General features: G+C 28.7%; 1 protein-coding gene across 1 annotated transcript; it reads right to left on the bottom strand.

The window, feature by feature from the left end:
• Positions 1-3,824: 3,824 nt before the first annotated feature.
• On the bottom strand, positions 3,825-7,239 carry LOC105625576 (chymotrypsin-2-like). Its single transcript, XM_012206898.1, has 7 exons — positions 7,191-7,239; positions 6,712-6,785; positions 5,667-5,761; positions 5,328-5,472; positions 5,113-5,226; positions 4,733-4,885; positions 3,825-4,531 (listed from the first exon to the last, which is right to left on the bottom strand). Exons 1-7 carry the CDS (start codon positions 7,237-7,239, stop codon positions 4,388-4,390), a joined length of 774 nt encoding a protein of 257 aa, XP_012062288.1. The 3' UTR covers positions 3,825-4,387.
• Positions 7,240-25,923: the final 18,684 nt, after the last annotated feature.

Raw genomic sequence — 25,923 nt, 5'->3', positions numbered from 1 at the left:
ACGAAAGAAAAGTTCTATAATCGATTTCATGTGCAGGTGAGTTCTTCAAACTTTAATGATATAAGGGACTATGTAACAAAGAAATTGCTTTTTTCTGACAATGAAGTAATATTGTTTCATCTTAACTTTATCGTGATGGTATAAATAACATTAATCATATCTGCGCTGTGAATAAATTATAATTATTTAAATATTATTTAAATTTAATGTTTACAAATTCTGTTAAACACAATTCTGTTGGATAAAGCTTTTATCCAACAGAAAAATTTCATAACATTGGTACTAATAATACAAAAAAATCTTATATATATATTTGATAAAGCAGTAAAAAGATTTGATTGGCCTGGTGCCAAGGTTTTAATTGCGTATGCCGTGCAATTTCATATCGAGTGGATACTGTCAGGCACACATTCCTGAAAAGAATATTTAATTTGAAAAAATGCGAAGGTATAATTCGTAGTAAATGTGACGCTTTCCTCTGAAACTCGTTTTTACGAGAACTTCTTTAATGGATTTCGCTGTGGAAACGCAATGGAATTCCATTGCGATAATAAAATGGAAAGATTTAGTATAAGACAAGTCTGGAATTTATAATCTGTATTTTTTTGCACTTTTTTGAAAAAAAAGATTGGCTGTTGTAGCAATTTAGATGGTAAAATATGGAACAGCATTTTTAACTGGTTGCAACAGTTTTTGGTTACATTACATTAACCTATTCGCAATGTCAGTACGATTTCAATAGGCTAACTGGCTAACACAACTAAAAATTGGCTGCTGCAGCCAATTAAAAATGCTATACCATATTTAGGCAATTTTTTATTTTAGTGCACGTCGCGAATATTTTATATTATTACTGTACAATCCGTTACATATTCGAGGAGGAGTTTAGACTATATCAAGAATAGATATTAGAACGTTTGAAGATGCAAGTTGTTTCAAGTTTATGATTTATGATTTTGAAGGCTCGTTTAAATCCATTTATGTGGACGTTTACTCGATCGTAAGTTGGAAACATGAGCTTTCATGTCTCTCCGAGATAGCTGCCTCTAAATATAATTACTTTCAATAGCAAAAGCAAACTTAGTTTATCCGGTAATCGTGAATCCATCATCTAAAGACTGTTGTGTACAAGAATATTATCTATAATTACATTTCTTCTCAAACATTCTTGTGTCAAAACACTGCACGTTTTTAATAGAATTAAAATCTCGTTTAATACTATAAAAGTAGTAAAAATCAACGATAGTCAGACACTCGGATGTCGACAGATATTTACTAGTACGAACGATTTCAAAATTTTATTATTTAGGGCATATACATAATTTATTGCTAGAAATTTTGTATGTGTTTGTATTCATAAATGATCATTATTATACACGGAGAGAATTTTTTTCTTAGAATTTATATATATGTATATAAAATTTATATATATATATTCTGTTGTAATTAAGACCAGATACAATTAGTTACAAATTTTTTTATTGTTAAGCTTTTGTAGATGCATTAGAGTATTTTTGTAAATTAATTTTGTATATAACATAATTTGTTCTTAGCACAAAATATTTGTCAATTCTTGATATTTGAACAAGGTTTATCGAACACATATATAACCATTATGTACATACCGAAAATATGTGAGTATTTATTGCAAAATTTAACGATCGTATATAATCGTTACACAGAATGAACCAAAAGCCCTATGGAAACATTTCGATGAAAATTATGCTTCACTGGTTAATGTTGTACGTGCATATGAGAATATCAAAGTGGAACTTAGAATAAACTTGTTAATATCTGAAAGTTACTTTGAACATCTACGTACAATGCTAAGTAACAAAATGCATTTATTTCAAATTTATACTTAAAAATTTATATTGAATGTTATATTTAATATTATAAAACTATATGTCCTGCAATCAATTGAAAGATTATCGAGGACACTTTTCTTACATTTAATAGAGTTTTATAAAGAAGCTTGATTTAATTCGTGATTTATTTTCATAATTTATAGAATTTTGCTATTTCCTGTCATATTTCCTGATTAATATAAAGCATTAACTTATTCACGAGCTGAAACTTACAATTTTATATTCCAGTAGTTATTCCGATAAAATTCCAATAAAATTGAGTCGCGACGACTCATCCAAGGTTGCTTTGCGGGTTCAGAAGAAGAAATAAAAGGGAAGTCGTAAGATGTATAAAAAGATGAAAAGAGAAAGAAAAAAATGGAAAGGAATAAGACAGCGCGATGTCGAATTGATCGCGAAAGAGCTTCGTTCTGTCGAAGCTTCTTGAGAGTTTCGTTCAGACATTAAAATAAATATTTTCCTTATACATACATATATCATATAATATTTCTATTTACTTTTAGAATGCAAATTAAATGATTTGATTGAGCTCACAACTCTGCGAATGAACGCTGAATCTTCTAAAATATTTCTTTTATGCAAAATTATTTGATTTTATTTTATATTTTAATAATAAATAATTTAGATCTATAATTAAACAAGTCATTGCGTGTTTCCTTTGAATTTTTTTATTATACTTAATTGGCAGTCTTTGTATATATATTCGTACATATATATTTTTATATTTATATATATTTGAATATTTTATTTTTTATTTATATATTTTTGAAGCAGAAAGTAATGCTAAGTATTCTCTTATTTGCATTTAAGTATTGTATTATCTTAAAGTTATGTGCTACGCAAAGGCATTGCTTTTGACATGATTGTAAATACTACTATGTACAGTTATGAAAGAGAATAATGCTTTTGTATGTGGCTACTTCATAATATGCTGTAATATTGTGGAAATTAACCCTGTAGAACTAGGAAGTATATAAGCTCTGCAAACTATACAAGTTTGTGTATTTGCTCGGATAGTTAGGCTATGGAATATAGTGTTCGCAGTATGTGTGTGTGTACTTATATATTATACATCTTATTTTGGCCAACCGACAGTAAATATATCGTGTTTAGTATGCGTTCTGAACCGTGAAGTTATTCGGGAATATTTATGCACGATATGATGAGATACCGCTTATAACATTTGTTACGTAACTGGAGCGGAAATTAGTTCGTCTCTACGTGACAAATTAATTTCTGAGAGTTTAGGTTGATGAAAGATTTATTATTATAATTATGCCAGCAAAATTGTAAAATTATGAAGTTTTTATACAAATAGTGAAAGTGAGTAGCTGAGTTCCGTCATTTTATCGAGGATATTTTTTTAAATAAAGCAATAAATGTTCTCTGAAGAAGGTTCATAATAGAGCAATTTCATAATAGAGGTTCGTACTTAATAATCATTTCCGTCAGAAATGAACAATTATTAGGCCTTTTATTGTCATAAAACAAAATCTGAGAGCAACGTAGCAGCCTATCATGCTCGGAGAACGGTGAAAGCAGAAATGATATTTCATTAGCAATGTAAATACAGTGACAGAATAGAATTCGGGATGAATTCGATTTCTCTCACGTTCGTGTTTTCTTGTCGAATATCGCCTCACTGCAGTTGCAGCTTATCCTGTTCTTATTTGGAAAGTTTCTAACATTTGCTATTAGTTATTTATTTTATTTGCTAAGAAAAAAAGCAAATATGATAAGTTTTATATTTTTTATATCATTTTTCCTCTCGAGGATGCAGCTTCCTTTTTTATTCTTGATTATCTTTTTTTTCAGTTATAAATCTTGAAGGTGTGTGCATCTGGTTTTTCGAAAAGAACATTGCCTATCATTTTCTGTTTTTTCTCACAATCATAAAATCATTAGACATCATAAAGGAAATAATAAGATTGTTTACTAATTGAGCTACTAATGACATGATTAACGAATATCTTTTATTTATGATCTATTTTATCAAATACAGACGCCGCTACGATCATGACTGTCAATTATCGTTAAAATGTGAGCATCGACCGCTTCCGTTCTGCCAAGTATTGCCGGAAATAAGAGCAACACGTGAGCCCCGCGCGGTCATGGTGTATTGATTTCACGACAGAGCCGAGTTCTATCCGACCTCTTGCACTAACCAGCAGGCATAGCTCTATATCAAAGTCTCTCTGGATTTTGATTCGTAATAATCGTGATAGATAAAATGAACGGCACTTGTCGCGCGATAATTCCTCGCTGCAGTCTTTTCAGGCAGACTAACTTTGTCAGTGTTTTCTTGCTGAAAGAATTAATTTATTTCATCGAAAATGTGTACAGAATTTTGAGGGCACTTATTATATGTACAACCCTATGTCATTATCACCTTATGCCGTTATCGACTTTTACATTAAAAAAAAAAACGTCCTTTTTTCCCGGATTTTAAGTATCGATAATTACAAAATTATACAAAACGAAGGAGAGAATATGAATCATAGATAGACGCAAAAGTTGGATTAGGCTGTGTTAGCTGTAATCCAATCCAAGTATTCGATGACACTCGTGTATACAGTAGGATAAGAGGTGCTAGCACAACCATTTGCCCAGGATACCAGTCCAATGAGTTTTCCTCCAACAGTCAATGGGCCACCAGAGTCACCCTGGAAATAACAAGATGTCTTTTTAAATTTAATTCAAATTTAAACAAAATTAATTCTAACTCAAATTTAATGTTTTGTGTATTTTCTTTATCACAATTTCAAATATTTTCTTCTTTTTAAGAAATCACGATTAAATTATTACTGAGAATATTATAAATAGAGTAACCAATAATTAGAACTGAAATCTTAAGAAAAACTTACGTGACACGATCCTTTTTCGATTGATGAATCATATGCGCAAACTTGTGTGGGATAAATGTTGTAGTTCATTTGCTTGTATATGTATTGACAGTAGGTGCGATCAGCGATGAAGATGTTGACTCGTTGTAGTCTAACAGTGGTTGGTCCTCCTTGCTGTAATTTCGTAATAATTTATACAATTGCTATCTTTGAGCTATAATATTAATTTCTTCTCATTCCTTTGTATTCCTTCCTGTATACTGGATATTGTAATTCTATATTCTAAATATCAAGATATTATAAAAATAAAATATAAATAATCATATCTTGTGTATCAACATGAAAATTATAGATATACAGTTAAATATGTAGGTAGGTATTTAAAATAACTAGAGATTCACCCAGAGTCTGCCCCATCCCGATACAACGGCTACATCATTGACTTTAACATTAAAACCTTTTGGTGGCAAAGGAACAAATCCGACGGTCTTAGATATTATGAAAGGAGTTTCGACCTAAAAAAAAAACAGTTTTTACTTGAGATTTATAATTTTTAATTGGAAAAAATATTTATAAGGAATCTAATATTTCATGTAAAAAAGAAATTTATGCCTACCTGCAATAAAGCTATATCATTAATCCAAGAATTAAGAGAATCATATTCTTCGTGTATAATGATTTTTATGACATTATGTTCTGATTTTGGATTAGTTAAATTGATAGTGCCAGCAATAACTTTTACATTACTTGGTGCTCCTATTCTATAACACAAAAAATTTAATTGTTCACATTTTTATTGAAATATATATATATATATATAGTAAACGTATATTACATTTCTTGTACATTTCTTACATCAACAAAGTAATATTTATATGTAAAAAAATGTATACTAATAAGTTTATTAACGTGATACGCAATTATTTTATTTAAAGAATAATATTAATAAAATTACGCTTCAGCACAATGAGCTGCCGTGATGACATAATTATTATTCAGGATTGAGCCGCCACAAAAGTGAAAGGAAACTTCTGTGTATTGAAGAGAAACCTATGAAAATCATAGTATTTCTAATTTGTAGTAATATTTCCATGTTTGTTTTTAATTTAAAAAAGCTAATAAAAGCTAAAACAGTCACACTTTGAGAAATAACAATCAAATAACATACAATGAAATAACAAATTATAACAAACCTTACTCAAGGAAATTAACAGATTTTAAAAATAAATCTTTGTTTTTTAAAGATTAATTACACTCACACACAAAAATATTTATATATTTTTTATATTATATGATATATATACAATACGTGATAAGTTCTCGAACTGAGATCATTCAATGATTCAAAAAAAGATCGAAGATATTTATTAAAACATTTATTAACACCGTTATTTAATATATATCGCTTTGTAACATTTACATCACTCATACAATGAATCGAATGCTTCTCCGAATTGTATTAAATTTTCTCATCAAAATTTAATGGATTCTTGAAAGATACATTGAGATATTCTCATATCTTGACTTTTTTATTGCAATTTCTAATTTAGGAAATAAAAAACTTAGTGAGGTGCTAAATTAGGCATTAAGCTTGAGTTTAAGGAAAGTGGCTTCTGATCATTTCATCTTTTAATGAAATGAGGATCTTCCTTAGAATGAATGTTAACACCTGATTTAATGTTGATTTCTTTCATAAATTAAAAATTGTAATGAGATTTGAGACTGTGTTATCTAATGGCTCCTGCCGTACACTGAACTGGAAATTTAAAGCAAATCGGAAGAAGTTTTTTCTTGGACATTCGAATTGCATAAACGATGAAAACGTTGTTTAAAAGCAGGCGAAGACTATATTGAATGCTGATTAACAAATTCGATCTTTCTTGTGAATTTTTTGTGGCATCAATTCGAGAATTTAATTATACTACAATATGTATATACATATTTTATACATATTAATATCTATTTCTATAATAAATGTATGTTTTATATAATATATCTACCTGATACGGAATCTCGCCTATTTTAGCATTTTCTCCATTTACGATTTTGGGATCAAAAAGTGGCAGGAGTCCGGCTGCAATATAATGCATGATAAATCATTACTACTATTTGTAAAATGAAGCTAAAAGAATTAAAAAATACAAGTTTTATAAAGATTTGAAAGATTTGAAAGAATTAAAAAAACAAATTTTATAAAGATTTGAATTATAATAAGTAAGAGTGTATGCATTTTAATAGTGAATTTCAGATTCTTCGAATTAGCAAGCTTCCAGCAGAGTTTCATCTAAGATCATAATACACTGTTTTGCGCCTATCATATTTTTATTTATATTTAATGATCGATTGATAGACGGATCACAGAAAATCATTTATTTGAATAATACGACAACGTTTTTTTTTTCCATCTACTTCTAAGAGAGCTATTTTTATTCACTTAAATGAATGATTATTGATTAACCCGGGAAAAATTATTACTCACCTTGAGAAAATGCCAAAAGGCTGAGGAGACACAAAATTCTTAACGCCATTGTACGAGCACTGTCTGAATGATTTGAAATCGCATGGAAACGAATTTATATGTAATACTGATTTTTAATTGCATCACCCCTCTTCTATATAAAAAGTCCAACGACCGACATGATTTGTTAAGAAATCTAGATTAGATAAATCAAATATAAGTATATCGGAGATTTACTGATTTTGCTACGATCAATTATTTTGATAAGCACATATTGTTGATCACACTGTAATTTCATTCAAAATGTTTTCTTAAATGTTTAACGTATTTAATATTTCATATATGTATATTAGTCGATATCATTTCATCTTTGATTTCTACTGATTCTCTTTATTGAAAATATTAATGTCAATGATTTAAATAACTTATTCAGTCGTATTTATAATTTTTTATATTTTTAAAGAATTTTTTGGTTCACAATTTTTCATTTAAAGTGTCTCTCAAGTATCTGTCAAGATTAGATATAAGCTTTAGTATTAATTTTAGATTAAAGACTAAAGATAATTTGTAATATATAATTTGTAAAGACTAAAGATAATTTGTAATATATTAACCGTAGCTATACACACTGAGATCCCAGAAATCCCAATGCAATGTGCTAAATTGAGATTTTTTTCATGAACTTTCTAAACTTTTCTTTTTCTTTGAAAATAAGATTTCTGATAATTGCTCTGGCGAAGTTCGTGGACATGTAGAGTGGACTAAACTGAAACGGAAAATCCTCTACTATTTTGCAATTTTTGCAATAGTTAACAAGATATTAATTGCTAAAAATTGGTTTTCAATAATTTTTTACTCACTACTTACAAATACTATCAACTTTACAGAAAAACTGCAAGAGATGAAAATTGTTTATTTTCTTTTCATAGAATTTTACGAATTTTTTCAGAATTTTTTATCAACTTTTTAGTACTGCATTTTCTTATTTTTTTCTTATTCTCAACATAAGAAAATTAAAAAATTCTGAAAAAAATTCTAAAAAAATTCTTAGAGCTCTTAACTATTGTGAAAATTGCAAAATAATAGAGGATTTTCCATTTAGTCTGCTCTACATGTCTGCTTCACAAACTCCGTCAGAACAATTATTGGACACCTTATATGTTCTGAAGTATCTCCTCAATTCTATCAATTTTTACATATTACGGAGACTTAATTAATTCTCTATCGATTGAAAAAAAATTAATTGAATATGTTCATTTTTACGGAAGTTTCGATAAAAAATATAGATATGGGGTCCCAGAGACCCGAATATATATCAAGGCCAAAGATAGAAAAAGAGTATGTATATAGCTAGGGTTAAAAAGACATTATAATTATAATATGTTTTTAATTATACTACATTTCTTATCACTCGATCAAAGTGATAATCGCTCTGCACACTCTTGTCTTGTTATCTGGATAAGGATTTGGATTTTTCCGGATCTCTTAATCTCGCTCGATAAATTTTTCGCTTTTTCAGCACAATCGTTCTTTTCGTGCACAGTTTGATATAATAATAGTATCATTTTTTATTTTGCACTTATTATAATTTATTGAGTCAATTCTTTGTGCTCAGCAGACAAAATTATTTTTTATTTTCGCGGAAGTAATCTAATCTACTAATTAGAGTTATTGTTAACTTATATATAAACTTATTGTTTACAACTATATTTCTATATTGAATTGAGATAATCTTATTATTTCTAATTTTTTCTATTTTTAATCAGGAATAATATTTTTTTTTAGTAAAATGCATTACACGCAATGTTATATGAATTACACACAAAGGAAACTTTACAAGAGTTTGACAATAACTTTTACATTAGCATAATTACATTAAGAAAAATAATTATCTTGGAAGTTGATGTTGCGAGATAATAATTTTGTCGAAAACGATAAGTTATGCCGTATTAAGAACTTTAATAGCCTCCTATTAAAAGTTTTACTCGCACAACTTATAATTTCAATAGAAAATCTCATGAGAGATGAAGTTTCGGTTATCCTTATAGCTCGCGAATTTTTTTTAACAATCCTGACGGACTGTCGAATAAGTAGGACATCGATCAATCGCTGATCCAGGATGGATGCGGGCTGTCAGAGTTTCAGGATTCATCTGCGACCAACGACCTCTTGCTTTGACTGTGTAATCGATTCAATACATAATCAAAGCATCACCGGTCGAGATCACTGATAACTTTGCGTGAATTCTCAATCGTGTTCGCCTTTACTAAACTTTCTGATAGTACATGGGATACATCAAATAAATTTACAACTTATATATGGAATTAGTTAACTTTCAAACGAATTAATATCATAGCAATAAACCGTTCGTGGAATTTGTAATCGCCGATTATTCGTTTCATCGCTGAAGGAAGATATCGTAGAAACAAAAAATTAAATTAAAATTTTGACATTTAAATTTTACACCTGTTTATATTTTAATTCTCACTATTTATTTATATTTATTTATATTTTAATTCTCAATATTTTTATTATTGGGTTATGAATGTTTATTTTTCTTTTGTAAAATTTGCACCGATGACAATATCAGCTTTTAGTAATGTATTTATAATCAAAATATTTATAATGCGTAGATATGAGTTGAATACGGTCATGATAATGGTAATTTTAACGCCCGACAAAAATTTGATGCGATAAATTTCAAATAATTCTCTTCAAAATGTGCATTGAAAATATATCATTTAAATCAAATCTATAAGTTTCTTAATTATATGTATCTTAGATAACAAGTATTATTTAATTAGATCATCTTATCAATCCATTTGCTATTTAATATTTATTTATGAAAATTGTTTACTAACAGAAGAAGTGCTATGATAAACATTCTTGTTTTAATGATAAGCGTAAAAAAGAGGGCAAATGGAACAGAAAAATTTATATCATTGCGTTGCAGAGTATTTTTAAGCTTTACATACAAATCTTCAATGCGCAAATTCACTCGTTGAACGTGCATTATGAGCGCATATTGTTTGCACAGGAAAATCTATTTTTTACGTCAGTGAAGTTCGCTGTCGCATGTTTTATTCAGAAGTCCCTTTTGGAATATCGGTTGTTGCAAAACTGCAAATAGAATAAAAGGTTCAAAAGGTTATCCGGGAACAACGGGTACTTCTCGCGCGAACGCTCATGAGAATCCGAGAACACGTATTTCCGTCCACACGTAAAATTGGCAAGATTTTCAAACAAAGCGAGCGCTTATAAAGAGAAGAAGGATTTATGAAAAGAGGTATAAAAGTGTATGCATTTTCCTGGCTATTATTTACGCGGAGAGAAGCGCATATAATTCATATTATATTATATGATATGATGATTATCATTAACTATTATTATCGTATTTACGCTGTATATAGCGTGTATATAATGTTATAAATTATACGTGTTTTACAATTTTTGTTAATAATTCTTATTTACACTGAAAGAAAAGATTGGCTAAATATGACAAAGCATTTTTAATGATGAATTGATTACAGCAGCCAATTAAAAATGCTATACCATATTTTACTATCTAATTTGTTGCAGCAGCCAATCTTTCCTTTCAGTGTACGAGTTCAGTGTTTCTGAATAGATTTCTCTATGAATGAATTACTATAATGAAAAATAATAATAATAGAGTATACGGGTAATGAGAGCATTAATTAATACAGTGTGGGAATTGGTGCGCAATTAAAAGAAGTTTGTATCGACAGTCATTGCAGATTATTAATATATTATGTGAATATTATTTGATTACTATATGAATTGCGCACCAATTCCCGCACTGTATTAACACTCTCATTGACCGTATTATTATTATTATTATTATTATTATTATTATTATTATTATTATTAATTATTACTATTATTAATTATTATTATTATTATTTTTTTAAATTTCGACAGCCCTATTAATATTTAAATTTTGTTTTTTATTAATATAATTAATTTTGTATCCTAAAAATTGCTTAAAAATTACTTATTTTTACAATTAACTTTATTTCAATTTTTTAACATATTTTTATAGATGAATTAATATAATAAATTTTTATAATTTACCTCTACTATTTATTTTTCATGATTAATTTTATTTTAATATTTAATTTTATTTATTTGTTCAAACTGAGTATATGAAGTATTATTTTAATAGCTCGCTGCAAATTTACGCATGAAATGAGGTCAGTGATAGTGATTTCATTGTGGCTGTATGACGGAGTAAGTACACTTATCAAAGGAGGACGCCGCGCCAGAGTCGACGTTATTCTGCGATTTTCTTAACAATTGCATGATTTATTGAGGTACATTGAACTTCAACAATGCTTTTGCTAAAGCGATCGTCAGAAATGGTTGAACGAGCGCGCTTCTTCTCTTCTGCTTATCCTCGGAAAAATAAGCGGCTATATATTACGACGCTATGCGCATGACTCGCTGTGATAAAAGAGCATCGATTGATAGTTTGCGTAGAATATCAAATCCGTCTGTGAATATCGACGCCGCTTATTAACGCGTAGCTCTCTTTCTCTCCATTTTGTTGTATTCTCGTTGAGCGATGGCTGAGATCGGTTTTATTTTTTATAGAAGAAAATTTCATCTTTTTAGGGAAAATAAAGAAATTATTACATTGTTTATAACTATGATAATTTATAGCGATGATAATACAAGCAATCAAATTACTTTTGTACACGGAAAGAAAGGTTTTGCTGAAATATTTAAAACTTTAACTTAAATACAAATATTATATGAAAATAATTTTGCTAGATTATTAAAATAATTAGGACGATAGTAGGACGTTCACAAACTAGTTATTAGAATGTCGAAACATTTTATTCACACATTGCTTGAGATTCCTACAAAATTATTTTGATTTTAACAAAATTTGTTTCGGATTTATATCTAGAAGATTATATCTATAAATTTTCAGAAATTTTAGCAAAATCGCTTTTTCCGTCTTCAGTATAAAAATGTATAATGCGCGATTTGATTCTTTCAAAATTAATAATGTTTTATGAATATTTTCTATACGTAAATATTTGTAAATAATTTATGGATAGTGCACAATTTATCCAAAGTGCAATTTTTTATAATTGAATTAAAATTGTAGATTTTTTTTATTTGGCCAATATATCGATAGCACTCTGAAATTTATTAATCGATATACCATACTTTTTAAAAATATATGGAGAAACATTATTGGTTTGGTGAAATTGCAGAAATATGGAGTTATACATGAGTAACATTGCCTCATTCAGAATGATAATTGAGTCTGTTGATTTGACCGACAAGCGATCGATGAATTTATTAGCGTTTGCCGCAACTGCACTATGTATATTTATTGAACTAATAAAACGTTAATCTCGACGCAGTGACGCGTGCAAATAGAAAGATCGTTTCAGATCAACAAGTATTTTCTCGTGCATAAACAGTACCGGCAGATTTCACGCGTTTGTACTCAATGTATCATAAACAGTTTATGTCAACGGTGAATGTGTTACCGCGATAATATTAAAGTTCTCTCGTTTTGTCCGTGCGCATTACACGTGTTACTGAATAAATAAACGCTTTTTATACCCACGTAAAAATATTACGAAACGTTAATCGCAGCATCCCTGTAATGTCGCGTAACGTCTCTGTAATTAGTCAAGTGCAAATTACGGTTGGCGCGTTCATGGTAAGTTAGCAGCGCTGCAGGGATAAGTTAATTATCGTCAAGGCGGCGGAGCAGATTATATGAATAGTCATGATCGTGTGTGCAGCAACTAATTATAGACAGAATATGGCTGTGAAGTATGTGACGTTGCCTAATGGCTCTACTGACGACTTTATCTAATGATGTTACTTAGCATGCTATTCACTCTGTAGCTCTAATTTTCTTTATGGCCTGATTTAATTCCGCTAGATGAATAAAAACGCAAGATAATCTGGACAACTTGTAGTTTGTTCCTACAATTAGCTTAGCCAATCATTTGAATTAAAGGTCATTTATTCTTATGAAAAGATACTGTTAAATTTTTAATTAGAAATTTAATTACACTGCATTTTATTATAGATCTTTTTTAATTACACGATTTAGACATTTATATGCAGATTTTTAGTATACATAACTTAAATTTAAATTTAACGATAAATAAAATTTTTTATCCTAGTTATTTAATTTTATAATCTTCAATATTTTTGTACTCTCGTCATTTCTCTGACATTTTATTATTTGATATTTATAAATCTCTTTTTAATTTATAATATATAATATAATATAATATAAGATTATAATCTCTTTTTAATTTTTCGTTGAATAATGGATATATAAAATACACGCTAATAAATTGTAAAAAAGATCAATTTTAAGATTTTAAAATTACTGATAAAACATTTGTGATGAGGGAAAAATCAATTCATCATATTTGTAACACGAATTAACAATATTAATGTACTTGTATTACAAATTTCTTATTTAAATTACTGTTCCTGACATAGGATTGATCTTCAGGAACATATATACTGATAGCTTTATCATATTAGCAATCAGTTTAGAAAGATATGACATATACAGCGACAATAACACGTTAGTCCGTGCAAGATAAGAAAATTAATGGTGACTGTATATTTATTACGATGAAGCGGTAAAAAAAAGGATAAATGTAACCTAATATACTCGGTATGCTTGTGTGAATTGGCGATTGTTAGTCTACGAATAATGAATATCAATTGAATTTATGACGTTCTCCTTAATCCAATCGATATACGAAGGTACGCAAATGTACATAGTCAATAAGGGAAACAAACTTCTGTCCATGATACGAGGCCGACAGGTTTTTCATTAATCAAGGGCCCCCTCCGAATCACCCTACAAAAGAAGATTAAAATGTTTTCTATTCAAATAAAAAAAGGGACAATTCGAGCATACATAAAATGCTTAAAGCTTGCGCTTACAAAGCGATGTAACTTTCGCAACTGTTGTTCTTTTTCTTAATTCTTTGTTCATGATATTTTGCGGAGAGTATTAATCAACTATTTTTCGTAACTATTTATCTCTCTTTTCTAAATTATATTCAATTTTTATCTTATAATTATATTAAATTTAATGTGAAAGATAATGATTAAAAAAATACCATACGTTCATACTTACCTTAATTGCAAGACCCTCGGCTAATATGTTTGATATATATGATTATTGTAAATATTATACAATTCTTGTCATACATTTCCTTACAATAATCCTATTTCATTATGTAAATGATAGTCTTTTACAAGATTCTGGATTCGGATCTGTCTTGTTGTAATTTGTACAAACACTAGAGTTGTTGCTACTGCTTTATTTCGTAAATATATTTGAATCGCAGCAGCAGTGGCAACGATATATCGTGAAAAGCTTGTGTTGCACTTACCGATAATCTTCCAAATTCGAAGACTCTGGCTGTAATCTCTTCCTGGACAGTTTTATTTGACAGTTTTGTTTGAGCAGAGTTACAAACATTGGGCAGAATCCAACATTGCCAGATAGACTAAAAGGAATGAACACCTAAAGAAGGCAAAAAATTCCAGTCAGGACGAAAGCCAATGACACTGAAATTCGAAGAAACAATTGGATCGATAGATGATTTACTTTAATTAACGCGACATTATTAAGCTATAATGTACGAGAATTATATTCTTTATTGAAAGATTATTGAGTAATAATCCGTTAAATCGCGTATGTTTCGTAGTCTAAGTTTATAATACCGACGATAATTTTTTTGTGCATAAAAAGTTATAAAAATAATGAAATAATATTGAATTGGAATATGAATTTATTAATTTATTTATTTTAAAGTTCTGATATTTCATGAGATTTATTTTACTTGGAGTAATTGAAAACTATATATAATTATTTTTCGAAAGAGACAGACGCAGCGATAATAACAAAATTTGGATTAATAAATCAGTTACAAAAATGAAAATTACTATTAATTGTTTTCTGCAGAGAGATCTGGAAAATAATTCAGACATACAGATAAATCTAGACATATAGATAATCTGTGAATTCTTTTTACTATATCTTTAGTACTTGGTTCATAAAACTTATATAGAGCGGTACACTGAAAAAAAAATTAATAATTAATTAAAATGTATAATAGATAATATTGATTAAAAGTTGACAAGATCAAAACATGTATTATTTCGTTTCCATGTAATCTTTTTAAATATTAATAATATTAAACTGTTAGCAGAAGCATGAAATTAAAAATGGTTACAAATGGTAAAAAGTATAAATAACGTTAGTAATGACAATTACAAGCATACGATTAGCTCAGCGTAAGTGTATTAGGCTACTGTTCTAAGGGATCGTAGGTTCAAATCTTGGCGATGATGCGATGCGTTTTTCAATAATAATTAATTATAGTTAATAAGACAAGAATATAGGTGTACCAGTAAATAATAAATTGAACTGGAAAAATAAAAATAATAACAAAAAGAATGATTTTTTTCGTTAAAGTATAACGATTTAATCAAATAAATTAGTTTTCGATAAGATTTTTTTATGTTATATTAATTATGTTGACTTTCAAGTGAAACAAATATTTTTGTCAAACTAAGGCGTCTTCACACTCAATATAAACTTGAACAAGCAAGAAAGATAGTTTATTCAACTTAAATTGTTACGAGATAATCAAAATATTTCATTTCAATAAAAGGATATTGTGTCACATCAAATAAGTATAAAGTTCGATCTACTGTCTATTTTGTCACAAGGATTATTATTATATTTAGTCAAATAAAACGTGCATGAATTTTACAATAATATTGTATACAAATTTCAACTATAAAGAAGTTGAGCGTAAATGATATATAATTATTTTAAACTTAAATTTAATTGTTTTTATTAAATTTTTTGTTTGACACGCATCCTTTTTTTGTTTTAATTAATGCTATTTAATGGATCATCAAAATGAAATTCTATTCAATTAAATATATATTCTAAAATCAAATAAACATTTTGTTTGCAATAACTCAATTTAGCTGAACCAAATTTAAAATCATCATAATAATTGAACAAAATATTTTGCTCTTATTACATTGATATTTATTTGCATGTATTCAACCGCAGCATTTTGTTGAGTCAAATAATTTTTTTTTGTTGAACAAATTTTTTTTTTTTTTTAGTGTATGTCTGGTAACATATGAAACCAATTTTATTTGAAAAAGAGAGAAAGAGAGTTAATGAAAATCTAATCAACTCATCTAATGTAGTCCGGCGCTGCATCCTCACTATTTATAATATAATACGCATACTGAAAAAATTTTTGGTTAAAAATGAACGAATTAGAATTTTCTGGTTAAATTTAATAGAATTCTAATTAAGACAACCAGAATTGTGATTGATACAATTATATTTTTAGTAAAATCTATTAGAACTCTTATTTTTATCAAAATAATTATATCAATCAGAATTCTAGTTATCTCAGTTATAATTCTAATAGATTTAATCAGAAAAGTCTAGTTCGTCTATTTTCCACCAAAATTACTATTTAATCCAACTAGATCATTTTTTTCAGTGCAGATACTTTTTTGTACGACGGCTATTTTATTATTATATATATATATATATATATATATATATATATATGTATATATATAATAGATAGAAAATAGACGAAACCGATATTAAACTTATTCGCATTAAAATTGATCAAAGAGTATATTTACGAGACAATTGTATATTTTAATGCATAAATATATAACTATATATTTTATATGTACTATTTTGCAATGCTGAGTTTGATTAAAAATGGTACTTTTTAACCAATTTATTTTATTCAAAAGTTTTTTTATTTCTGATTTCTTCTTATTGTCACTCTAATATACAAAGCTTTTTAAGTTTTGTTATTTGATTCGCTTTAACGATAACCTTCTTATTTAGTTTCAAACTTGCTCTCGTAAGGATTCAAACAGTATTGTTATTACTTATCAAAATTTTTTATTAGAAATTAGATAGTTTATATCTCATTTCACTGTGATCGTAATGCATAATTTATCACGTAGATCATTTTTATCACATTATATTTGAGATCTTATTAATTTTACTCGTACTGGCAGAAAAAACGCCAAGAAGAAACAAAACTAAAGATCACATCTTAGATATTCTCAATTTGTCGAATATGAATAATTAACAAATTTGTATACTTGATGACAAGTAGCACTCGTAGTAATGGGTTGTTGAGTTACAAATGATTTCTGCATTTTAGATTAGATGTTAATTTAATTATACTGATTACTTCTGATTTCTTTTGTTGTTGATTTTTTTTTGTTTGTCGATATATTCGAAACGGACGCGCGTTACTAAATCTGAAAAATTTCTTCATATGATATTTCTAGAAAATAGATATACACTTAAATTTTGATCTGGAAACTACAGAAGATATTGAAGAAGTCTTTTTTGAAATTTTGCAATTAAGTATGTCACTGGAATCAGTATTTTTTAACGATCCAATAATTTTTTATATATACTATATATAATATACATATATATTAATCTAATATATACGTTTCCTTAAATCTTAATGATTTATTGGATATTGATGAATGTCGAACGGATTTTAATTGTTATCATTTTAATTGACCAATGATTATATATTGCGAAAATCTTTAAGTTAAATATAAATTCTATTGTTGAATTATTATGATTGCGTCGCAAAAAAGATATGATTACTACACCTTTACTACTACGCAATTATTTTATACACTTCATGGAAATAATCGATAACTTTGATGATATTGAGACACTTCATGGAAATAATCGATAACTTTGGTGATATTGAGAGAATTAAAGAGATATAAAGAATATAATTTTTATATCATTTTATGGACTAAACTCTTTTTTTGTATAGTATTCAATGTCAAAATGATAAGAAAACGTTTATATTTATATACTAGCGTATCTTTAGCGTAGCATTACTTACGTATCAATTATAAACTTGATAAAAATTAGTATCGGAATTATCATGCAATATTGATTTTATTCTCACACCGATTAATTTCACACGTAGAACTAAAATCATTTTTTCCACGTTACAAAAATTATTTGTTTGCTTTCCTATAACAGCAAACAATATATACTAATCTCTATCGTTAATCCGTGTAGACACTTGCATTAAAAATGTCGATGCAGTTCCAAGTATTGCGAAACAGTACCTGTTAAATTCATCTTTCATCTTTCTCGTTATCGCATTTATCATTCTAAAATGAGCGAATTATGCGTTATTTTTATCCAATTAGGATGAAGAAGCCGTCAGTCAATGTGGCATATCCCCACGGGCGTCATAAACCATTACGAAGGCACCTGGTTGAGTGACCTTTCGATCGATAGCAGGACAGATGCGAAACTGCATCCAAGGCGACGTTGGTTCGGCTCCAGATGGTTCGAAAGTTTTGTACGTGCTGATAATGTTACAGAGACATCATCTTTTTCTTTTATGGTGCAAGTTAATAACATCGTTTTTAAGTGGTTGAGTGATGTTCTGAATAATGCAATCCTAATTTGAATCTTTTAAATCCCAGTTAGTCAGATCTTTCTTAAATACAGTCTTTCTAAAATACGAAATCGATCGCATAACGATATTAAATAAAAAAGGATAGTAATTTTTATTAACGCATTGCTATTCGTATATAACATTGATATATAACATTGATTCGAAATCCAATTTTTGGAATTTTTTTGTGAGAAAGAAAATGATATTATTCGAAAACTCGTTTCGTAGATACATTCCGAGCGCATGTGACACATGATATAAATGAAAATATCTCCGAAAATTTTTCTCTATGTAACGAACAGATTCGTACGTAGTATTCTGTCGGGAATTTCATTGCACTGCACCACCGCAACATGGCTTCATCAAAACCGACGAGCTAAAGCTAATGCAACGTTGATATTTGAGAAAATAGGAAAATTCATATTTCTCATTTCAAAAAGGAATATAACGTTTTCCCAACTGTTATGCAATATTCGAGCAGATATGCAAGCAGAATTTAATGTATGGCAATCACGTCACGGTCAAGAGATTATCGAGGAAGTGGAATGTTGAAGTAAGCTTCATGATGAACCGAACGCTCGAGTTTTAAGGAGACTGAAGTTTTTCCAAGTTTCTTCAAGAGCATTCGTAACTCCATTCCGAAGAACCGCTCGGCAATGTCGCCACTGGATTCAGTTGTCCCGGAAGCACCATCCTTCTTTATCACGAAATCTTGACAGACAGCTGCGGAATACTTGGTTTCCAAAGAAGGGGTTGATCGATTTTCTCTACTTAAGAGAATGTAATTTGACTTAGGCTGATGGAAGAGGACGAAATGGAATCATTCTTACGATATCTGTCGTAAACGTGGACGTAAGATAAAGAAAAATATATATAACTCCATCCACAATAGCCTTTCACGATTTACATACATGTTTTTCTTTGCCTCACTTTATGTCCACAATTATATACTAGAAAAAAAATTTTTTGTTGCATTAATTGGAATTCTGATATATAGATTCAACTAGAAAAATCAAATATTTATAGTTAAATCTATCAAATATTCTAATTGAGGTTATCAGAAATTCAATTATGATAATTAGAATTCTGATTGATATGATGAGAATTTGTTTTATTTGTAACTCTTGATAGTACAATCCAAACATTTTTCTTAATGTGTCTTTAAATATTCGCCGGAGGATTCAATTAACGAATTAAAATAATAGAACACTTTAGACAGCGTTTACATTTACATAAAAAAGAATTGTGTATACCTCTTTTTCTTTTCATTATACAGTAAATATACGATAGTAAGCATGTCTCGTTCTCTGCTATCAGCTTTACAGTTGAAATTGAACCGTCAAATGCGAAGATAATTACGTTGTGGTGATAGCACGTCGTATGATATACTGGGATCTGTTAATTTCCGAAACACACAAGCAGGGTGTTATCGCGTTGATTATTATTTTGAAATAGCATTCTTACTTTGCTATTAAATTTATTGTTAAAAATAACAGACTACAAAGATCAAAATGTGACGATAAATATGATTGAGAGTTTTGAAATTTTTAATTTAACTTGAATGTAATTGTTATCGCAATATCTGGGGATATAGCAAGAAGTAGGGGGTCGATCGATCCTGGCGACCACCAAGAAGCGATATTGAGAACCACTGTTCCAGGATTCACCTGCGTCCGACGACCCCGCATCCGGAGCTTCTCATCGATCATACAGGTAGTGAAATAGTCTGACTCACGATTCTGTTCTTGGTTTGTTATTGCACACTATTGTCGGACTGTTCAGAATCCTCGAATTGTCCAGATTTACCCAAACAGATGAAGATGAACACTACATGAAAGGACATATAAATAGCTTCCCTGAGCGATAGTTAGACAATTAGTATTATTGCTTTGTTAAGAAGAGATTTCCATGTGGCTTCTGAAACACGATTATATATAAATCCCAAATATATATAGTTCTGAGGTATATTTTCTATTGAATATCGATATTTTCTATTGAAAATCGATTTTAATATTTAATGATTTTCTTAATGAGAAATCATACTTATTTTTGCAAAAATGTATTAGAATATTTTTTAATTATACTATTTTTTTTCTTAATTTATAGTAAGAAGAAGCAGAATAACGATTAATAAAATAATTATTGCAAAATATAATGTAATTTATATAATCAAAACGTTTACACAAAATTCGGGAGATCCAGATCCAGATTTGAATTCTGGCTATGATGATATATTTCGCAATAAATTATTTATAGTGCTTTAAAAATGTTTACTAGCATTAATATTAAATTGCTTGCCAGTTTAATTTGTAATATTACGTATTCCGGCTTCAGTTTAAAACTGTGTTTTAAGATCGAAAAATAATTAATCGGTGCGCAGTTTGAATTAGAAATTAAAAAAATTTTATATTCATATTCTTGACTGAATATGGCTTTTTTCATTTATTTTTTTTGTAATTTGTTGTAATTTTATAATAGGTACAACATTTGATGAATCTAATGAGAAAGTATAGTATAGTGCCTTAAATCTCTTAAAAAATGTTAGAATATCTATATAAATTATATTTTTGCTAATAAGAAGCAAAATTGCGATTAGTGAAATAATTACTATAGTTTATATCTTTGTAGAGCATTTAGGAGAATTAGAGTTTACTTAAATCCGAGAAAAACAAGCTCGTGGATGCTTTCTGCGCTGTAATTCTTAATTATATGTAGTAATTATATGTAGTCCTCTAGGGACTCAGCGTAGCGTGAACAGAGAGGTAAGTTAAAGCGCAAAGTTTACCGAAGGAAATATGAGAAAACGTAAAACAGATTTCAAGATTCAAAATAATCGCTCCTTTTCTACATATAATTATTTGAAACGGCAAGATTATTATCTACTGTATTTAATCGTCGTTATCATTTTCCACAATTTTATCATATCCACAAGTTGTCCTCCATTTTCTGTTTTTATGTGCACATACATATGCAAGCCAATGGAGTCAAACGTGATAGGCGTTTTTGATATCATTTTGATGGCGTAAAAGCAAAAAGTATCAATGCAACTCTCGTATTTTTACAAACTACTTTTTTCTATATACTCATTTTCCATAATTCAATGCCTCGCAACATCAAATTTCTCAATTATAAATCAATTAAAATCTTACGTTTTCTAGCAGAATTGATAAATTCTTTGATGCAAAATTTGTTTGTAAAACTTGTTTGCAAGGAAAAATAATTCAGAAACGAATGATTGTCTCTGATACACGTTATTATTATTATCTTTCATAAAATAGAATGACACAATGTGTACTATATTATGAAGCATTGCACATGTATTGTAATAAACGCATCAGTCTTTCGTTCATACAACGTGTACAATAAGCCATCGAAATTAATATCAGATAAAGACACGAGGAAACGAATGATTCTTTCATCTATTTTTTAGAGAGAAATGTTCATTAATCTCTCTGAAACAATTTCTCGCACTTGGAGCACGCTGTTGGAATAATTAAACAGATTTGCTTTGACTGACCCACTTCTCCCTTTTGAGAGTAGAGTATAAGTTTACTGCTAGCATATTAATGAATAGATGCAACATTTGCAATTTATTCGAATGTATGTTTTCTCTAAGCAAATTCTCATCTGCTATTTGTTCGGTAAATTAGAAATTCAATGCAAACATAAATATGTGAAATAATCGCACAATATTGATCTTTGTAAGATTACGTGATATCTGATTTCTGAAACAATATAAGAGAAAAATGTTGTATAAACAATGCGATATGTATTATAGGTATATAAAATACATATGGCGTTTATTTAATGACATCTACATTTGAACATTTAATTATATATATTATTGATTCTCGATTTTTCTATGTTATTATAAGTATCAAAACAAGGGTCTTTTGTTATTTTATATGGCATGTTCATACATCCAATCGATATATGATAGGATGTGTACATTGTATACACGCTAGTATATTTTGTGTTAGTGCAACCAGTCGAAAACGAGACGAGTCCTGAGTTGTTCATTGACAGTGAGAGGACCATCAGTATCTCTCTAAAAAATACAATTCCCCGATAGTTAAAAATATTTCACAAGGATTTGATTGGAAAAACCAACTCGCAAACAGTGTTATGTTTTACAATTAACTAAAAAAATACGTTTCTCTGTTTAGTGCAAAACTAGTTCGTGTTGTTTTCGCTTTGTTATTTTTTAATTAAATTAATGATGAATGGACTTTCGATTCGTTCAGCTGCGAATTGTGCCAATCCTGCTATTAATTAAATTAAATTAAGAAACCTAACAAGAAAACCGGAATATGATAAAGTATAAGCGTTACATTAAGATATTGTTTTTAAAAACAATTTGAAGCTTTGCAAGAGAAGAACAATGCGGGCTAAGAATTAATGACTCTACTTGGGCAGACGGCACAATTTTGCATGTATGACCGGTAACAAAAGATGGCAGTGTTCTATATAAAAGTTTACCGAACATGAATTCTTTCTTACGGTTGAATTTGCGCAGCGTGAGTGTTATAAATGCAATGAAAAAATTCCATGTATAGTAACTAACATAACTAAAAGGTTACTTTTTTTAATGACACTTTTTTTAATGAGTTTCGAATTACAATCTATATTTCACTGAGCGATTAATCTTTGAACCCTTTGAATAAATAAGAACAAGATAGGCTGCATTCCAAAACTAATCTAAAAAAAAGTATTACAATCTTTTAACCATGAGTACACTTTTCTACAATAGATCTGATTATTTATTCTAATATTTATAAATTGAAGATTGAAAAAGATTTTGACGAGTGGTTTGTATAACTGGATATGTGTATAAATTCACACTGAAATACTTAAGTACTAAGATTCACTTCACAGATGCGCGCGATCGAAGATAGGATATTATTCTTAATAGGATATTATTCTTAATAGAATATTATTCTTGATTTACTTTTATCGGTACAAATTATAATTATTAATATCTATGACGTATTTGTTATACAACTGATTGATTCTCTTTCCTTAAGATTACAAGTATATAAAGTACAAATGTACACGTGTGACTTGTGAGAGTAATTTGAAGTGCGATTCTCGAACAAATTACATCTGAAAATTTAAATGATTGTTAAGGCTTATTAACAATATAGGTTATGAGTATCCCGCTACAACCGACGATTACTATTTAGCGTACTTTGACAGCCAACTAACATTTTCTTTAACTTTTCGTGGTTTTTGATATAACAAGAATGGAGGACTCCTGCCATCATTCAAGTCATACTACATATTATATAATCATTGCAGAATCAGAGAAATTTCAAGGTCGGTCGAATTTCACAATGTAATACTTTTTTTACTATGTGATGTTCGGTTGCTTTGCAATTTTATTTCTTTAATCTAACAAGATATTGTTATATAATAAAATAATGATATCCTTATCGCAACGAGATGTGTAGATTCTTTGTCAAATCAAATGACTCTTGAAAAATAACTGGAATATTACGATGTCATGTGCATAATCCACTGAGGATTTTTACGAGAACCATACTATTACTTCAACAATACATCAGAGCATCTAAATTATGTTTTTGCTAATGAATATAATAAGAAAAAGCAAAATTGCGGTTAATAAGATACATAATTATTACGAGGCATATGTATTTATATCTCTGCAGTACACTTAAGAGAATTAGAGTTCATTTAAATTCGAGAAAACAAGTTTGCAGATGCTTCCTACACTGTAATTCTTAACAATTATGTGTAGTACTCGAGATAGCAGCATAGCGAGTAAGTGGAGATGTAAGTTGCAGCGCAAAGTTTACTGAAGGAAATACGACAAATCGTAATACCTGTGTTCAGAGCTTACAGTAATTGCCCGTTTTTTCACGATAATTATTTAAAGCGGCAGAATTATTATTTACTGTGTATTTAATTGTTTTTGTTTTTCATTGAATAATTTTATCGTATGCATGAGTTATTAATTTTCCGTTTTCCGCTTTTGTGTACATGTAAGTATGCGAATCAGACAAATGAAATAACATGGATCGATCGAATGCCAGACGTTTTCAATCATTTTCGCCTTGGCCACGTAAAAACAAAAAAAACGGTGCAATTAATGTCTTTGCAAATTACTTTTCTACTTAGTTTCACATCCGATGCCTCGTGACATCAAATTTCTCAACGACACAGCAATACATCAATGGAAATTACATTTTTCCTTTTTGACAGAATTGAAATTATTTATACGCAATTCGCTTGCTCGCAAGTAAAAATAATTCGAAAACAAACATCTTTTTTTGTTACAACGATTTTTGTCAACGATTATTATCGTTTTTCGTAAAATGGAAGAATATTATGCAAATTATGTCTTTCAAGAAGCACAGAGTCTTCCATTTATATAATCTGTTCGCCTATAGCGTATAAGAGAAGTACAGAAATTAATTTACAAATCAATATATTATGGACTCAAAGATTTAAAAACGAACGAAATAATTAAAAAAGAAATACGGGCCAAGCAGAATTGTTGTGCTATAAATTTAACATTACAATATATTCTTCATTTATATCATTTTACAAACATTTTGACTCACATCGAATCATCTTCAATGTATATACTTCATATTGGTCAATACATGGTAAATCTTAGATTTTAACGGCTAGTATGAAATAGAAATACAAATTAATGTTGGATAGAAGCAAGACGAAACAGATGCACAGATTCTTTTACCCATTTTCAAGAGATCAATGTTCATTAATCTCTCTGAAACCATTTTGCGCATTTGGCGCACGGTGCCAGAATAATTAAGTGGATTTCTTTTAATTGACCCATTTCGCCTTTTTAAGATATGTTTACTATTTTATCAATCATAAAAATAATTAAACGGACTATATATACTCGCAATATCTTATTTATTTGAACATATATTTTCTTTTAAATAAGTTCTCGTTTAATGTTGTTTCGGTTTGATATTGTTAAAATAAAAATTATAAATATCAGTTTGTAAAATAATTGTATGATATTGATTTTTAGAAAATATATATCTGATATCTGGAGTGACATTAGGAAAACTTTGGCATAGCATGTAAGCTATGTGATTTATTAAATACATGATTTATTTTACGATTTGCATATGACATCCACATTTAAGCGTTTAATTATACACATTAATTTTCAATTTTTGTGTACATATCATTAAGTATCAAAACAGATTATTATATTTCGT

This window comes from Atta cephalotes (genome assembly GCF_000143395.1).
Source record: "Atta cephalotes unplaced genomic scaffold scaffold00003, whole genome shotgun sequence".
NCBI classification, from domain to species: domain Eukaryota; kingdom Metazoa; phylum Arthropoda; class Insecta; order Hymenoptera; family Formicidae; genus Atta; species Atta cephalotes.
This window is presented reverse-complemented; position numbering and strand designations above follow the sequence as displayed.

Coding starts and splice junctions, on each gene's coding strand:
- LOC105625576 (XM_012206898.1), bottom strand. CDS start 7,239: ATGGCGTTAAGAATTTTGTGTCTCCTCAGCCTTTTGGCATTTTCTCAA. Junction 6,786..7,190: donor CCTTTTGGCATTTTCTCAAG/GTGAGTAATAAT, acceptor ATTATATTGCAG/CCGGACTCCTGCCACTTTTT. Junction 5,473..5,666: donor GCAGCTCATTGTGCTGAAGC/GTAATTTTATTA, acceptor TTTGTGTTATAG/AATAGGAGCACCAAGTAATG.